General features: G+C 36.6%; 2 protein-coding genes across 2 annotated transcripts; both read left to right on the top strand.

The window, feature by feature from the left end:
• Positions 1-1,519: 1,519 nt before the first annotated feature.
• On the top strand, positions 1,520-4,619 carry LOC142626157 (transcription factor bHLH62-like). The gene is made up of 8 exons (XM_075799945.1): positions 1,520-2,748; positions 2,845-3,069; positions 3,170-3,235; positions 3,347-3,415; positions 3,520-3,591; positions 3,683-3,907; positions 3,996-4,074; positions 4,169-4,619. Exons 1-8 carry the CDS (start codon positions 1,843-1,845, stop codon positions 4,204-4,206), a joined length of 1,680 nt encoding a protein of 559 aa, XP_075656060.1. The 5' UTR covers positions 1,520-1,842; the 3' UTR covers positions 4,207-4,619.
• Positions 4,620-5,350: 731 nt separating this feature from the next.
• On the top strand, positions 5,351-7,253 carry LOC142625150 (uncharacterized). The gene is made up of 3 exons (XM_075798850.1): positions 5,351-5,412; positions 6,449-6,725; positions 6,789-7,253. The coding sequence occupies exons 1-3, from the start codon at positions 5,351-5,353 to the stop codon at positions 7,251-7,253; spliced, it is 804 nt and encodes a 267-aa protein (XP_075654965.1).
• The last annotated feature ends 9,398 nt before the right edge of the window (positions 7,254-16,651 follow it).

The following is a 16,651-nucleotide window of genomic DNA, read 5'->3' as shown; positions in this document are numbered from 1 at the left end:
TCATCCTACCCTAAAGTTTGGGTCAATACTAACCAAGTCCAACATATTTTAAAATTCACCAACTTAGTCCCTAAAGTTGTCTTTAGTACTTATACGGACCAAACACCATTAGTTAAATTGTCTTCTTTCTCTCTCCTTCGTCTGTCTCTCTAACGGAAAATACCCAACCCAGATCTCTGAATCCATAAAACTGGTACCAAAATCCCACTGAAAGTCCCATGAAAATGCTACGAAAAAGAATAGAAAAATATCTCTTTCAAAATCCATTAATCCCTTTGTAAACCCCATTGAAATCTCCTGAAAACCCCAACAAAAACTCCTAAAAAAAAATTCACAGCCAAATAACACACAGAAAATCAATAAAAAAAACCCACCCAGGACCCCATTGTAAACCTCTGCAGAGAAACCGGGAAAAAAAAAATTCCACACCACTAGATCGAAGTCATCATCCCCTGAAGAACATTGCCCAAATTCAAAATCTAAAGCCCATGTTGAAATCCACACCGCCACCGCAAAGACGATGGAGAGGTCTAGATCAAAGCACCACCATTGTGTGGGTTCTGATGTGAGAGAGAGAGAGAGGGACAAGAGTCCGTTGATGGCATCAAGCTTGGTGGAAATTGGGAAGAACCTTGCATGGTGGTTATGACATCAGTGACTGAGCTTATGGGTTTCTGCAGTGACCATGGTTTTGTTTGATAGAGATTTTAGAGAGTGTAGTTTGAGAGCAGAAGAGAGAGTTTGAGAGATGGATCTAGGACAGGACAGATGAGAGAGTGAAAGAATAGAAAGTAACGGTGTTTGCTCCGTTTAAGGAATAAGTTGTGTTTAGGACTAAATTGATCAATTTTGAAATATTTTAGACCTAACTAGAATTAGCCCAAACTTCAAAGTAACTAAATAGTATTTTTCCAAAACTTTACCACGACAATCCTAAACAGAACTTTATTACTCAAAGTAAATTGAAAAGTCAACTTTATTTTTTCTAGAATAAAGCTGTTGAAAAAAAAAAAAACTCTTCTCTCTCATAGATCATGGTTAATCACTGATGATTATCATATAGCAATAGCATCATTTTACAACAAACAGGGCCAGTGTTTTATGGTATCAGAAGCAAGTTTACACCTTCCTATCCCTTTCCCCAAGTCCTTTTCTTCCCTTCCCGTCCCATCCCAACCCAAAAGAACAAACAACATAGAAAGATAAGACAAGAGTGCAGAAAAAACCAAAGAAAAATGCAATATTTTTTTTCTTCTGCATAGTTCTGCTTCTACCTTTCATTTAGGCTCTGATGGCTGAGACACAAACAAGTGTGTAAAAATTTCAAAAAAACAGAGGAGACATGAGCTAGTTTGACGTTTAAGGCCCGGCATTACAACCCTCTCCACCGTCTATTACGGAGTTTTAGGCACAGATATTTGTAATAACAATCATATCGTACAGTATTTAGAAAAAAAAAAAAAAAAGGTCAACAGACTTTTCCTCGCTTTATCTATCTAGCTACCTCTCACTTTTCCTCATTTCACTCTCTCTCTCTCTCTCTCTCTCTCTCACACACACACAAAACACATCTCTTTCTTCTTCTTCTTTTTTTTTTTTTTTTCCTTTTTTTCTCTTTTATTCATTTGAGTGACATTCAAGGACTGCATTATCATCATTACATGTCCTTCGGCACCAATCTACTTTTCTCAACCTTTGCTTCCATATATGTTATAGTACAAGACACCCCATCAAAGATTTCTCCAACAACAATTCTGGGTATTCTTTTTTCTGACTCGAATTCTTGATCTGGGTCTCCTCCAACTTGTGTGTTCCATTTTTCTTGTCTAACTAGATCTTCTTATGGAAAAGGAGAACATGACACAACCAAATTGGGCTAGTTCCACTTTTGGCATGGAAATCCAACCCAATGAACTGAATTATGCTCCTGACCAACTTACCAACTGTTTTTTCAATCCCAATTGGGATAATTCCGTGGATCAGAGCGATCCCTTTGAGTCTGCCTTAAGCTCCATTGTGTCTTCCCCGGCAGCCTCCAATGCCGGTGCTATTCCGGGCGGTAGTGGCGATGGTCTAATGATCAGAGAACTAATTGGAAAACTAGGAAGCATATGCAACTCCAGTGATATTTCACCACAGAATTACATTGCAGGCCACAACAACAACAACAACAATAGTACTAACACTTCTTGTTATAGTACCCCTTTGAATTCCCCTCCTAAGCTCAACCTCTCAATGATGGACTCACAGATCAGATTGAATCTGCCAATTCCTGGTAACCATCCAAGTTTGGCACCCTTTTCACCCGACCCTGGATTTGCAGAAAGGGCTGCAAGATTTTCATCCTTTGTTAGCAACACAAGTTGTATGGGATTGAATGAGACTGAATTGCCTTATAGATTGATGCCAAGAGTGGAATCAGGCAAGCTGTCCAGAGCTGCCAGTAACCAGTCACTGAAGCTTGCTACTGGATCTCAGATGGGTGTTCAGGAAAACAACAAGAGCTCCCCACAGGAAGCAACTTTAGCTGCTGATAAGAAATTGAGTAGGTTATCAAGGTCTTCCACTCCTGAAAATGCAGAATTGGGTGATTCCAGGGAGGGATCTTCTGTGTCTGAACAGATCCCAGGTGGGGAAGTGAGTAACAAAGTTGACACTGAGACCAATGGCAGGAAAAGGAAATCCATTCCCAGGGGAAAAGCTAAAGAAACTCTCAGTCTCACTACTCCCTCAGCTAAAGATTCCAAGGTAATACTTTTAATATAGAAGGTGGATTTTCATAGTCAAGATTCCTTTTTTAATTTTGAGAATTCATATTAAGAGTTTGAATCCATGGAATGGCAGGCTGCTCTGGACAACGACGAATCGAATGCAAAAAGAAGCAAACAAGACGAAGATGCTGGAAATGAGAAAGATGCTGCAAAGGGAAAGACAGAGCCAAAAACTACAGGGAATGTGAATCAGAAACAAAACAAGGATAATTCAAAGCCTCCAGAGCCACCAAAGGACTACATCCATGTCAGAGCCCGGAGGGGCCAAGCTACAGATAGCCATAGTCTTGCCGAAAGAGTACGAACTATGACAGTGTTCTTTGATATTTGTTTTTAGTTTGCTGCATGATTAGATTCCCATTTTGACATGTACCTTTTTGTCATTCACTCTTGGTTAGGTACGAAGAGAGAAAATTAGTGAAAGGATGAAGTTCCTGCAGGATCTTGTTCCTGGTTGCAATAAGGTGGCTTTTTTTTAATATGCAAATTACAGCCTAAATTATACATGTTTAAAAAATTCTAGAAGAAACAAAAATGTGAAATTGATCTAACTTGGAATTGAATTGAAAATTCAGGTCACCGGGAAGGCTGTTATGCTGGATGAAATTATAAACTATGTGCAGTCATTGCAGCGACAGGTTGAGGTAAACTCAAGTTTGACCCAAGTTTCACCATTATTTTTCAGTAATTTCAGACTCCCAAGTTCACAAGTGCTAAATCTTATGTCGGTCAATTTCTTATTTCACAGTTCCTTTCAATGAAATTGTCAACTGTGAATCCGAGGATGGATCTCAACATGGATGCTATTCTTTCCAAGGATGTAAGTTGATACACTTTACTGTTATCTTGAATTGTTACAAGTGGATGTTTTTCCAGTGATTTGGTGACTCAAAAAATATTGTGCATCTCAGATATTTCAATCTCGAGGAGCTTTGCCACATACTCTTTACCCAATAGATTCTGCGATGCCGGCTTTCCCTTTTGGATACCAGCACCAGCAAGTGCCATCCTTGCATGGTGGCATAGCTAATGGGACAGAGAACCAATTCCTAGTGAACTCTTTGAATGCTGCACAGCGTCGAAATCCAAGTGCACAAATGCCTCCTATAGATGGATTTGGTGAAGCTACCCCAGAAGTAATTGAAGAGAAACTTCGCTAATTTCATGTCTTTAAAATGGTCTGTCTTACATAATCTAAAAGGCTACCTATGAATTGATTTTCAGGTTTCAGCACCCTGGGAGGACGACCTCCAAAGCGTGGTTCAGATGGCTTTTGGCCAGAACAAGCAGCAGAGCTTTCATGGTAAGGAAACCATGTCATTAGAAATTTGGCATTAATATGTTGGGAGTAATTAGAAGTTTGGTTTAGTATCTAATCCATAAGTTGTTTGGTGCAGGCTCAATGGCTGCAGCACAGATGAAAGTTGAGCTGTAAATTAGCACTTATGGACAGTCCATTAAATTCAATTGAGGCCCCCAGGAGAGACAGAGAGAGAGAGAGAGAGAGAGAGGCTTCTGTACATAAAGAGCAACTCCCGTTTGAGTGAATTCTTAGCCTGGTGAAGGAGAACCACTTCCTTTTAATTTAGTGTCTTTTTTTGGGAAATCTTTATGGCAACTCATTCTTTTGGTGAATTCTTTCAAAGAATTTCACATTGTAATTTCCTAGAACTAATTGCAGCATTCTGTAAACCACATATAAATTGTAGGATGGTCCGTGGTTGAAAAATTGAAAGGAGAGAGGGGAGTTTTTTCATTTGAGCAACCTTGTGTATTACCTCACCATTCAGAAATACTTATCATTGATGATTATTAATTTAGACCCTATGATAAATAGTGTTTTGATTTTTTTTTGTTTCAAGTCTTTTTGTTCAACTTGGTTGCTGAGAAGGCAAACAAACAGGAAAAATAAAAATAAAAACAACAACAACAGCAACCTAACAACCGTTAATTGTGTCATGGAATACCAAATCTTCCTCCTTTATTTATTTATTTTTTTCGTATCTTTTAGAAATCAAAGAAAACAGATTCAATGATAAAGATATATTATTTTGAGTTGCTTTCAGTTTTAGCTGGAAAGGGCAAAGGGGGTTTATATTTTGGGCCCGTGATTGGAATTGATATATTGTTACGTTAAATCGCGTAACTTGTGGAAAAGTAGATTCTTAATTGTAACCAGCTGTTGAGTGGGGACAAATGTTCTTTTAAGTCCAACTGATGATTAAGAATAGTAATAATTAGTGTTTTTGAGCTGGAATCCAAAGTCATTTTTGGAACCTTGGGAAATCACTGTGCACCAAATGACAAATTGACAAGCAAGCAAGCAAGCAAGCAAAACAACAACTATGGTTTACTTTTTTTTTTTTTTAAATAATATTTTTTTGGTAAATTTTCTACTAATAATAACAATAATAATACTACTAGTAGCTAGCATTTATTTTAATCTAGAAAATGACAAGGACATCAAAGGCCCAGGTTGGCAGTAGTGAAGTTCTGACTTGGCTGAGGAATCAGAAAGAAAGCTTTATTACACAGGACTCCCAACTACTTTAGAAATTTTTGTAAAAGGAAAATCTAAAATGGATAAGGGGAAGAATAAAGTAGTGGAGTTCAGATGTAGATGGATACTCTTTGCTTTGCAGTTTGCAGAATAGAGTGGAACTTTCCATCAAAGGCTGTAAAGAAAATCCTCCTTCCAAACTATAACAATATCTACACTATTACCTTTTTCTCAAGAGACTGATTTATGATTGATGGATCTCTCCATTTATGTGCTTAATTTGTAAATTAAATGCAACTTGGATTTACTTGGTGAATGCAATGATCTTCAATTTTCATTTCTTTTTCTTTTTTTAAAATAAAAATCAGACTTCTCTAAAATAATAAATTTAGTAGGTTCTAATTTGCTTAAGTGATAAAATATTTTATAATTAAAACAAGAGACTTTATCATATACGGTTATAAATTCTATTTACATTAAAAATAAATTAATATTTTGATATGATGATAAAATAAAATCATGGAGAGAACATTATAAATTAAAATTCTATTATATGTAATTTTCTTATGAGCTTTTATAGTGAGTATATATATAGCTTTTATAGTGAGTGTATATATATATATATATATATATAAAGAATTAATTTACTTAACTTTGAGTGCGCCAGTTCTGCTACCTTTAGTCTTATACTATTACTATTCAATGTAGTTTTGGAAATTTTCAGTAATTGTTTTTGGCCAATAGATAAAGTGAAATGACAAATTTCTAATTTTTTTTTTAGTAAGAAATGAAAAAGAAAAGCCCTTCAAATAATCAAATTACACAAACTTATTCATCCTCAATGCAGGTCAGGCCTTCAAATTTAACCGATCTGTTGTGACATTACAACATCACATATATCTTTGAAAAGCATGACAGAATCATTATTAAATCTACTGAATAGCCGAAAAAATAAGTGGGTGTTTGATTAAGATGCTCTAGTACAAGGTACGGGACCAGTAAAAACTGAGAACAGGGTATTTCTTTTTTCTTTTTTTCTTCTTTTGGTGGGGGGAATCTGTGGGCTTTTTTTTTTTTTTTTTTCCTTCATCTTGACCATAATTATATAGCCCATGATTAGATTAAAATAGAATTTTGACTCTTAAAATTTAAGGTTATTTTGTTTGGAAAAGTACAGAGGCAGCCTTGCCAATTTTGAAGAGTGGGTGTTGTTGGGGAGACTAGAGAATGGTGAGTCCATTGAGGTCACCAGAGTTAAGGGGATTCCAAACTACCCTTCAAATAAAATTCTACATCCGGTGCATGGTATGGAAGAGGGCTGGAGAGTATCGGATATAATTGACTGGGACCTTCACGGGTGGAAAAGGGACATCATTATGGCAAAGTTCAACCGGGATGAGGATGACGCTATTTGCAGAATTCCTTTGAGCCAAAGGGTTGTGGAGGATTCAATGGTATGACTGCATTATAAGAGGGGACAGTATTCTGTTCAGTCTGGGTACCATTTAGCATGACAGGTTCTAAGGAAAGATGGTTGGGCCAAATCATCAAATAGAAGTGGATGGCAGCAGATGTGGAGCACGCTATGGAAGTTAAAAATACTTGGGAAAATAAAAATCTTTGGTTGGAGGGCATGCCATGATATTCTTCCCACATGGATGAATCTAGCAAAGCGCAAAATTGTTCCAGAAAATTTGTGTCACTGTTGTCAAAGGGAACCCAAGGATGCTGTTCATGCTATATGGGGGTGTGGAGCGGCCCAAGATGTTTGGGCAGGAAGTCTCAACGTGTTGCAGAAATTTCAAACTAACCAATTTGATTTTATGCAGCTTTTTGAAACTTTGGAGGACAGGTTATCTACAACAGAGATGGAGCTCTTCCTTGTTCAAGCTTGGCTCATATGGAATCAAAGGAACATGGTTGTACATGGAGGACATATGAAGGACCCACGGTGGTTGAATAATAGAGAGCTGAACTGTTAAAAGAATACAAGAAAGCTCAAGCAAATATAGTCATCTCAAATGCAGCACCACGAAGCAGCAACTATTGGCAGCCCCTGCGCAAGATGTCTACAAATTGAATTTTGATGTAGCGGTCTTCTCGGACTTAAAATGTTGCGGTGTTGGCACGATAATTAGAAATTATGCAGGTGAGATTATGGCTGGTATGTCAGCTAAGGGAGAATATGTACACAACATCGATGAAGTAGAAGCATTGGCATGTCGTAAAGCCTTGGAATTCACTATGGAAGCTGGATTCTCAAACCTGGTGATTGAGGGAGATAACTCAAATGTCATGAGAGCAATTTCAGTTTCTGTAGAAAATAATTCCTTGTATGGTCATATAGTAGATGAGATTAGACTTTATTTTTCGGGTTGGTAGTCTATTGCTTTTAGCTGTGTAAAAAGGGAAAGGACCATGGTGGCTCATGCCTTAGCTAGATTTGTTAGGAATATTGTGGATGATATGTACTGGATGGAGGATGAGCCCCCACCTACTATGGATGTGTTGCATAATGACCGTTTACATATTAATGAATGAGTGAATCGTTTGTTTTCAAAAAAAAAAAATTAGTCCTTTAATTTTCAAAATTTTTAATTTAATTCTTCATGTTTGAACTACATGTTTTTAATTTAATTCTTCAAAATTTTTAATTTAATTCTTGATAAGGTTACAACCTTACTCAATAAAATAAATATTACTACATATTATGAAAATCTAACCGTTAAATTGCATATTCTTTACGCTCTTAATACACATGTCAAATTTTGTGTCAATTGGATATTTTTTACTTTATAATCTATAAGCTTATATTTTATGGATAATTTTAAACTACAAAAACTTGCAATTTAAACAATTTATTGATGACATAACTATTGATCTTTAATTTTCTAGAAAATTTTCAAGTATTGAGAATATAGGAAAAAGATGTGATCCAATGGTGGATTTGTCAAAATTCATCTCCAATAAAAAGATATTGAGTAAGGTTGTAGATTAAGATTATAACCAATTTTGTAGCTAAACTTTTTCCTTAATTTAGTACATAACAACCGGATTACTAAAAGAAATGGCTTGTGTACCAAAATAAAAATAAAATAAAATATTAATATTAATATTTGAAAGGAAAATTTTGAAATGCAATGGACAAAAATAAAAATAATTCTAAACTTTAACGGCCAAAAATGTATTTTTGTCTTTAATCCATGAAATTATGCCACCACATAAATGTGATAACTTGTTTACAACAAATTTTATCATAATTAAAAGATGTTGAATGAATGAGTTTGATTTGCCGAATTAAACTTTTAAAAGTGACATTTTGTTTATATGAGACAAGAGACACCATAAAAAATGTTATTATCATTAAACTAGTATTTGGATTTTGAAGCCAGATCGACATTATTAGCATAATTTAATTTACAGTCGTACTAATACAAGGCCAAAAGACTGGGGCACATGCTAAGGAAACTGGTGCATGAGGGTGTGTTGTGTAAGGCATAGCTATATGCATTGAGGTGTGCATTGGGGGCATGGGTTGCTGTTGTGTTGTGCGTGGGCTGCTGCTATGAGGTGCGTAGGCTGTTGATGTGATGGCTTCAAGGGTAGTTAGTTAGTTAGGCAGTCAGAGTAGGGGGTTATAGGTAGTTAATTAGTTACTTACTTACTGTTAATACACTGATTAGTGAGATGTAATCCTTTATTAGGGAATTAGTTAGTTACCATGGATTCTGTTACATAAATAGGCTGGATTATATTGATCAGATCATGAGAAATAACACATTGATTTCATTGCTTCCTTTATTGCTCTATTCTTTCTCTTCCTCACTCTTCCTCTACATTCCATCATTCTTGGAGGCTGGCTGTCCTTGAATTCAGCTAATTATTGTCAAATTCTTTAGGATATTATCAATTGGTATCAGAGCAGGCTTGTCCTGTGATTACAAGTTCCACCATGACTGAAAAACGTTCTTCCACAATTCTTAATGAAACCATAGCTTCCCTGAAATCCACCACTGATCACCATAACAAAGACATCCAAGAAATTCACAAAATTACCAATATCCATACCCGTACCTTAAATGAAATGAGTCAACAATTGGCTACCATTTTACAGAAATTAAATGCAGTAGATAATGCTAAGCACAGTCCTGAGAATTCACATATTCCAGAAGGCCGTACCTATCACAATCTTGTTTCAAGTTTGTCGAGACCAGTGAAATTGGATTTTCCCAGATTCTATGGTGAGGAACCCACTTCTTGGATCTATAAAGCTAATCAGTATTTCAAGTATTACAAAATTCTAGAATCTAAGAAGTTGATGATGGCATCTTTCCATATGGAGGGAGAAGCCTTGGTCTGGTTTCAAGAAGGTGAAGATGCTGGAGGCTTTGGTTCAAGCAATGTTAATTCGGTTTGGGTCTACAGCTTATGATGATCCAATGGAGGCCTTGACCAAGTTGAGGCAGACCTCAACTGTGGCTCTATATAAGGGTTAATTTGAAGCTTTGGCTAATAGGATTAAGGGCTTGTCTCCAGAGCACAAACTAAGCTATTTCTTGAGTGGTTTGTGCCTGTTAGAATGTTGAATCCTCCCATTCTCATTGCAGCATTTAGGTTGGCCAAAATTCAAGAGGAATATTTATTGGGTTGCAAAAGAAGCTATAAAGGGACACAAGATCAAGCTAAGCCTTCATTGCTTGGTGTGCCTAGACTTGCTACCCCAGTTGATAATAGAACCACCAAGATTCCTGTCAGGAAGATTATTGCTACTCAAATGGAAGAAAGGAAAAAGAAAGGGTTTTGTTACAATTGTGATGACAAGTGGGCACTTGGGCATAAGTGCAAGCAAGCTACTTTATTTTTATTAGAAGGAGTGGAGATGACATCAGATTCTGATTGTAATGAGCAGTTTGTTGAGATTGACAATGTGGATTGTATGGCTAGGAGACATGAAGAAGAAGCAGAAATTACTTTATATGCTTTGGTTGGCGGCCCAACTCCAGGGACAATGAGAGTCAAGGGAAAGGTTAAAACTGTCTCATTAGTGATCTTGGTAGACTGAAGCACTCATAATTTCATTGATGCAACTGTAGTTTTTGTCCTCCGTGTTCTTATGGACGAATCACAAATTCTTGAGATTAAGGTGGCTAATGGTGATACTATTAAGACTCAAGGATTGTGCAAGGATGTTCTTGTGTGCTTGCAAGGACATGTTTTTATGGTTCAATTGCATGTGCTGACCTTGGGAGGTTGTGACTTGGTTTTTGGCACTCAGTGGCTTAGCACCTTGGGAGTCATTAATTGGGATTTCAAGAATCTCTCAATGGGGTTCAATTATGGAGGCCAGCAGGTGTTACTACATGGACTTAACACTCCAAAGGGTTTTGAAGTCCAAGATGAGGTTCAATTCTTCAAAGAACCTACTAGGAAGGGTCTGATTTTGCAAATCACAGCTGAAGGCACAGTAGAGAGGCAGTCTTCTCTTCCACCTAAAATCACAGCTTTGTTGCAGGAGTTTCATGGTGTGTTTGCTACTCTAGTGGACCTGCCACCAGTGAGAGGTCATAAGCACCGAATCAACCTTGTTAGGACATATGTGAATGATGTTAGGAACATATGTCAACATTTTATGTAATTGGCTAATTTTTTGACAAAACGCACTTTACTTGTAATTGGATAGATCTAGGATGTGTTTAATGCTTCAAGGAACAAGATTTCAATTTCAAGTGTTAAAGCCATGCAAGTCTGCCCAAGAATCAAGTAAGGAAGTGTTGTTCATTAAAGCTCAAGAGTTAGCTCGATAGCTAGTATTTATCGAGGTTTAAAAGCTGTTGGACAGCTATCTCAATAGATGACTATCTATCAAGGTTTATGAAACACAGTTTTTTAGAGTTGTTTTTCATCCAATGCATGAGTATGTGTTTAAGTTTTCTTTTCTCATAACCCTAAACATATATAAGGATTATTTTAAGGGTCGTCACAGGATAGATAATTGCACAAGAGCACAATTCCCAAGTGTGAAGAAAAGTGTGACCTGAAACCTAGTTGCCCTAGTTCATCTTGAAGAAGCTACTGTGTTTGTATGCCGTAGGGTTTTGTGACCAAGCAACTTAGTGATCTTCATTAGTTGATGAACTGAAGAACTTTGCAGCCAACATCCTTCTCAAGTTAGTGATCAAGTCGCGTACTGGATTTGCGCATCTATTGGTTAGTCACGTACTAGGAGCTGTGCAATACAAGGAGAGATTATCACTACAGAATAAGTCCAATTAGGTATTGGGGTAAGGGTTCTACTGTAGGTTGGTATAAGGTACTGGGATTCCTTTACTTGTAACCGCTTGTTTTGATAATAATAGATTCACGGGAGTGGTGACCTTAAAATCACCAGGTGGGGTTTTTGCCTTGGAGGTTTTCCCCATTCATAAACAAATCACTATGTCAATTTATTTTCCACTGCATATTTATTTAGTTGGTGATTTGTTTGTGCTGTCACGTACATTGCATGTTAATTTGATTAATTAATTAAACTTGGCTAATTAATCAATTAATCCATCACAAGGGGTCAATATGTTTTTGGCCTTTCAAGTGGTATCAGAGCAGGCACACTCTGATTAGGTTTTAATCTTTGATGTGTGATCCATTGACCCCTGTTTGTCATGGATAGAGGACAGTCACTCATTATACCTCCTTTATTTTATGGAACTAACTATGCATACTAGAAAGTACGCATGAGAGTTTTCTTGCAGTCATTAGATGAGAAAGTATGGCAAGCTGTGGAGATAGGCTGGACCAAGCCGAAGGAAGCACCGGCCGACTGGAATGATGCAAAGATCAAGGCGGCAAACTTCAACAGTAGGGCATTGAATACTTTATTCAGTGCAGTCACAAATAAGGAGTTTAAGAAGATCCCCTCCACTAAAACTGTAAAGGAGGCGTGGACCATTCTCTAGAAAATCTATGAAGGAACTAAGGCTATCAAGGATTCGAAGCTTCAGAGGATCATTACTATCTTCGAAGAAATCAAGATGAAGGATGATGAGTCATTTAATAAGTTCTATGCCAAGCTCAAGGACATAGTGAACTTAACTTTCAATCTTAGGGAAACTTTTCTTGAACCCAAGATTGTGAGAAAGGTGCTCAGATCGCTACCCGAGAGATTTCATGCCAAGATCACCGCTATTAAGGAATCAAAGGATATTGACAAGATTCCTTTGACAAAGCTCGTTGGTAATCTGCAGACCTATGAGTTAGGTTTGACAAAGATTGGCAAGTTGAGTAAAGGCAAGAGCATGGCATTGAAGGCCAAGAACAATGACACAGATGAGTCTTCCAACGATGAAAATTCTAAAATGAAGTCCTATATCACCAGGCAATTCAAGAAGTTCATGAAGAATGCCAATGCAAAGGGCTTCAACAAGGACCGTAGACAATCAAGTTCTTCTTAATCTAAAAGCCAAGACAAAGGGAAGAAGGATGCTAGGGTTGGCGGTCAATACATTGTTCCCTCAGGGCCTAAGTGTTTCAAGTGTTAAGGCTTCGGTTAAATGAAACAAGAGTACCCTACCTATCTCAAGTCCATTGGGAAAAGCAAGGCACTTGCTGCAACTTTAAGTGACATTGAACTTGAAGATGATTGCGAAAATGAAGATGACGGAATCCTAAATGCCTTCACTGCCACTGTCAATCCTACTGAAGGGATTGTAGAAGATGTGGATGAAGAAGAAAACTTGGTAGAATCAAAATTTGAGAAGATGGATGAGCAAGATGACATCCACACAGCCTATGCAAAGTTATACAAGGTTTCAAAAAAATATGAGAAGTTGTATAGGTTGGCCACCAAGAAACTCAATGATGTGGAGCTTGAACGAGAACAACTCTCCACAAAGGTTGATGAAGCCAATCAGACCATTGGAGCACTGAGGTTTGAAAACAATTTTTTGGCAGAGAAGATCAAGAAACATGAGGTGGAACTGTTCCAAGTTAGAGCTCAATTGGAGAGTGATGGAAATATGCATGTACGCAGCAGAAAAATAACGGATCTACTTCATTCATAAAAGTTAACATATACTATATAAGTTTTAGAATTTGAGAACAAGAGAGTGTACCTTGGAGTGGTGAATTTTAAAACCGAAGATCAAGCACTTAGGAAGACTTTCAATCTTCACTCCAATTCCACTAACACCCAAGATGTGTGGTCTCTCAATCAGTTCCAAATGGAGAATGTCAAAGTGTCTAACACTTACATACATCACTTCACAATAGTGTTCTTACAATTTTCTTACAAAAAATTTTGTATGTTTTTCCCTTTGTATCTAACTGATTATTTAATTGGGCTGGCCTTTTGGGCCTTTCCAATTGGGCTTATGTGTGTGGCTTGGAGTGGGACCAAAAGGGACCAATAAGACACTAGCTCCAATGGGCTTTGGGCTTTTCTGTCAACTCTTGACAAGTCCAAAGTTACCATTAACTATATTTAATACCACTATATAAATATAGTTGCACTCTAGGCTTTATTTATAAATTATATCCCAAGACTTTATTGTACATACAACCCCTTCATAAAATATTCGTAGTAATACAAAGTTATGAATGTAGACTGCCACTTTGTAAATTACTATATCTTAATTCCTTGAGTACCCGGTTTAATCCTTTAAGTTATTCATCATATAGTCATGAAATCCAATTCTATAAATATATACTTTAGTAACTCCTTACTAAAGTGGTTAGGCCTAACTTTTTGAATAACAAACTCATTAAACTTATTTCAAGGGAATATTTTGTATTTCTGCTAAGAGACTATGAATTCTATATTGAGAATATATGTTCCATCAACACTAAATGTGGTTGCCCAACATACTGAGGTTTTGACTGTTACTCTAGATATCACTCCTGATATATCGAAAGCAACCTACACCTCATGATCAAGTCCATTATTCTCTCAAGATTAAGAGTTCATGCAAATACAAGTCGTGAGTTTATTATTCATTTGACAGTCGTTAGGAGAATAATAAATCTCACAGCGATCTAGTTCAATATGTTTTAACTCTTAAAACATATCAACATACCAACTAGAATCTCCATTTCCATGATCAAAATAAATCATCTTAGTTAATATGTTATAGTGTTCGCAGATGAAATGCCTAATTTTATCACCGACTACAAACTACATTTTGAGTTTATAAGGAACTTGTGATTTACATCTTCTGTGACTAAATCACATAAATCACATACAATGCATCTCATGAGCTATATGATAATGTCTCAATATTCATGTTACCATTATTTTAGATAAAATAAAATTACTTTATTAATCACAACATTAAGTTATACATAATAACATACACAGCATCATACAATAGGATTTAAGGGCACTAATCCTAACAGAGAGGACCTCAAGTGCAAAGCTTGATGAGATGCTCAGCATGCAAAAATCTGCCTCCGATCGAACCGGTTTAGGGTATGATTTTTCTTCTCCTAATATTGCTTCTTCTAGTACTACTATTTTTGTTTCTCCTGCTAATAATATTGATTCTGAGAATAATGATGTTAAAACTGTGATAGCTAGTGAGAACATAGACAAGGGTAAATCTATCTTAGGAGCACCCTCTAAGCTTGCTAAGAAAGAAACCAAAAACCTCAGGGCTAAGAAGAGTAACGCTCAAAAGTCTAAAGAGAATAAGCAGCATCTCTATCATCACTATGGCACAACTGGACATACTCAACCTAATTGTTATAAATGGTTAGCCACTCAACAGAGCAACAGCATGATTTTGTCAAGAAACTAGAATCAGCTTCCATCCTCTCTTGCTCCTTTTGGAGATCTCCTCAAGACCCTCATGTTCCTTTCAAACTTGAACGGTTTCAATTCTTCTCCCCCATCGCCGGTTCAAGGTTTTGGTCAAAGGAAATGTTTCTCCAAAGTATGGAAGGAAAAAAGCTCCAAGTGATTCTGTCACTTTTTCTCTTTCTCTCCCTCTTTTAGTTATGTTTGCATTACTTGTGTGTTTTACTTTCTTATTTTGAGACAGTCTAGTTTTTATGCATTACTTTATTTGACATGTTTTTGTTTGGTGTTTTTCAGTTTTGTTCTTATTTTTGTTTTTCATTCATAAAAAAAAATTGAAAAATACAAAAATACAATAACAGTGTGTGTTTGTGTACATTGGTACTTGTGTACCTTGAATGGCCAATGAAATAAAGTTTTCTAAAGTTTGTATCTTTTGTAGCTTAGATGAGTATCTCTATGCACAACTAAACAAGTGAGCTCTGTGACACGTGTTTGTGATAAGTAAGGTTAAGTGATCACTCGTATCACTCTTTTTGACCGGAAGGATTAGAAAATCCTAAGAGAAAAGTATAAATAACCATCTCACCACTATTTCCCGCCAATCATGAAATAACATTGGTATGCTTTGGCATAGCAAAAGTGCAATGTCAAAAAGTTTAACATAATTGGGTATTTCTTTTCTTTCTCTTATATGCCCATGCATGGTATGCTTAATAAAACAAAAAATATGCAAAGAAAAATAAGAGAAAAAAGATCAAAATGCTTTATATATGATTGTAAGTGTGTATTCTAAGAGATGTGGGAGTTTTAGGATGTACCTTGAAGGTAATAGTCCCCATCAAATAGTTATGATTGTGTGTGAGTTAAAGTGATTTTCTTATGCCTCAAATCGCCATAACATGTAGACAGTTATGCAATCTTGCGATGTTTTCACACACAACACGCAATATTCTTTGCTACTTTTGATACATGTGCAGGTACAATGTAATTTGGCCATCACAAGGTTTACATGCGCTAATGTATGCTCACTAAATTGCCTTAACTTGTTTTTGAAATATAAAATTGGTTAGACTGGTTTAGTGTATGTGTGTGTGTGTGCGTGTGTGTTTTGGATTTAAATGCATGACATTTTTTCTTTGTTGAAAGATGATTTTGAGAGCTTAAAATGTTGGTTGGATCTTTGGTTAAGTAGCATGCTTGATTGCATTTATACTTGTGTTTTTCTCTTCTTTGAAAAACTATTTTAAGCAATCTTGGTAGCTTCTCGATAGCTCTCGACAGATAAGCTATCTAGCGAGACCCTTCAGCTGCTTTTTATCGCATTCTTGATAGCTCTCGATAGCTAGTTCGATCCATCGAGAAACTTTCTGTCTCCTCGATAGCTTCTCGATAGCTACCTCGATCCATGAGCTTCATTGTTATGAAAATGTCTCATTAGATCCTCGATAGCTGGTTCAACAGCTAAAACACGCCATTTTAAAGCTCAATAGCTCTATATCGATCAAGGTTTATGAAGTTTCTATATATACACGCCTCCGGTTTCAGATCTATTCTCCTCGATCTCTCTCGACTGCTTTGAGTCTTTTCACCTCC

The sequence above is a fragment of the Castanea sativa genome, chromosome 2, assembly GCF_040712315.1.
Source record: "Castanea sativa cultivar Marrone di Chiusa Pesio chromosome 2, ASM4071231v1".
Taxonomy (NCBI): domain Eukaryota; kingdom Viridiplantae; phylum Streptophyta; class Magnoliopsida; order Fagales; family Fagaceae; genus Castanea; species Castanea sativa.
This window is presented reverse-complemented; position numbering and strand designations above follow the sequence as displayed.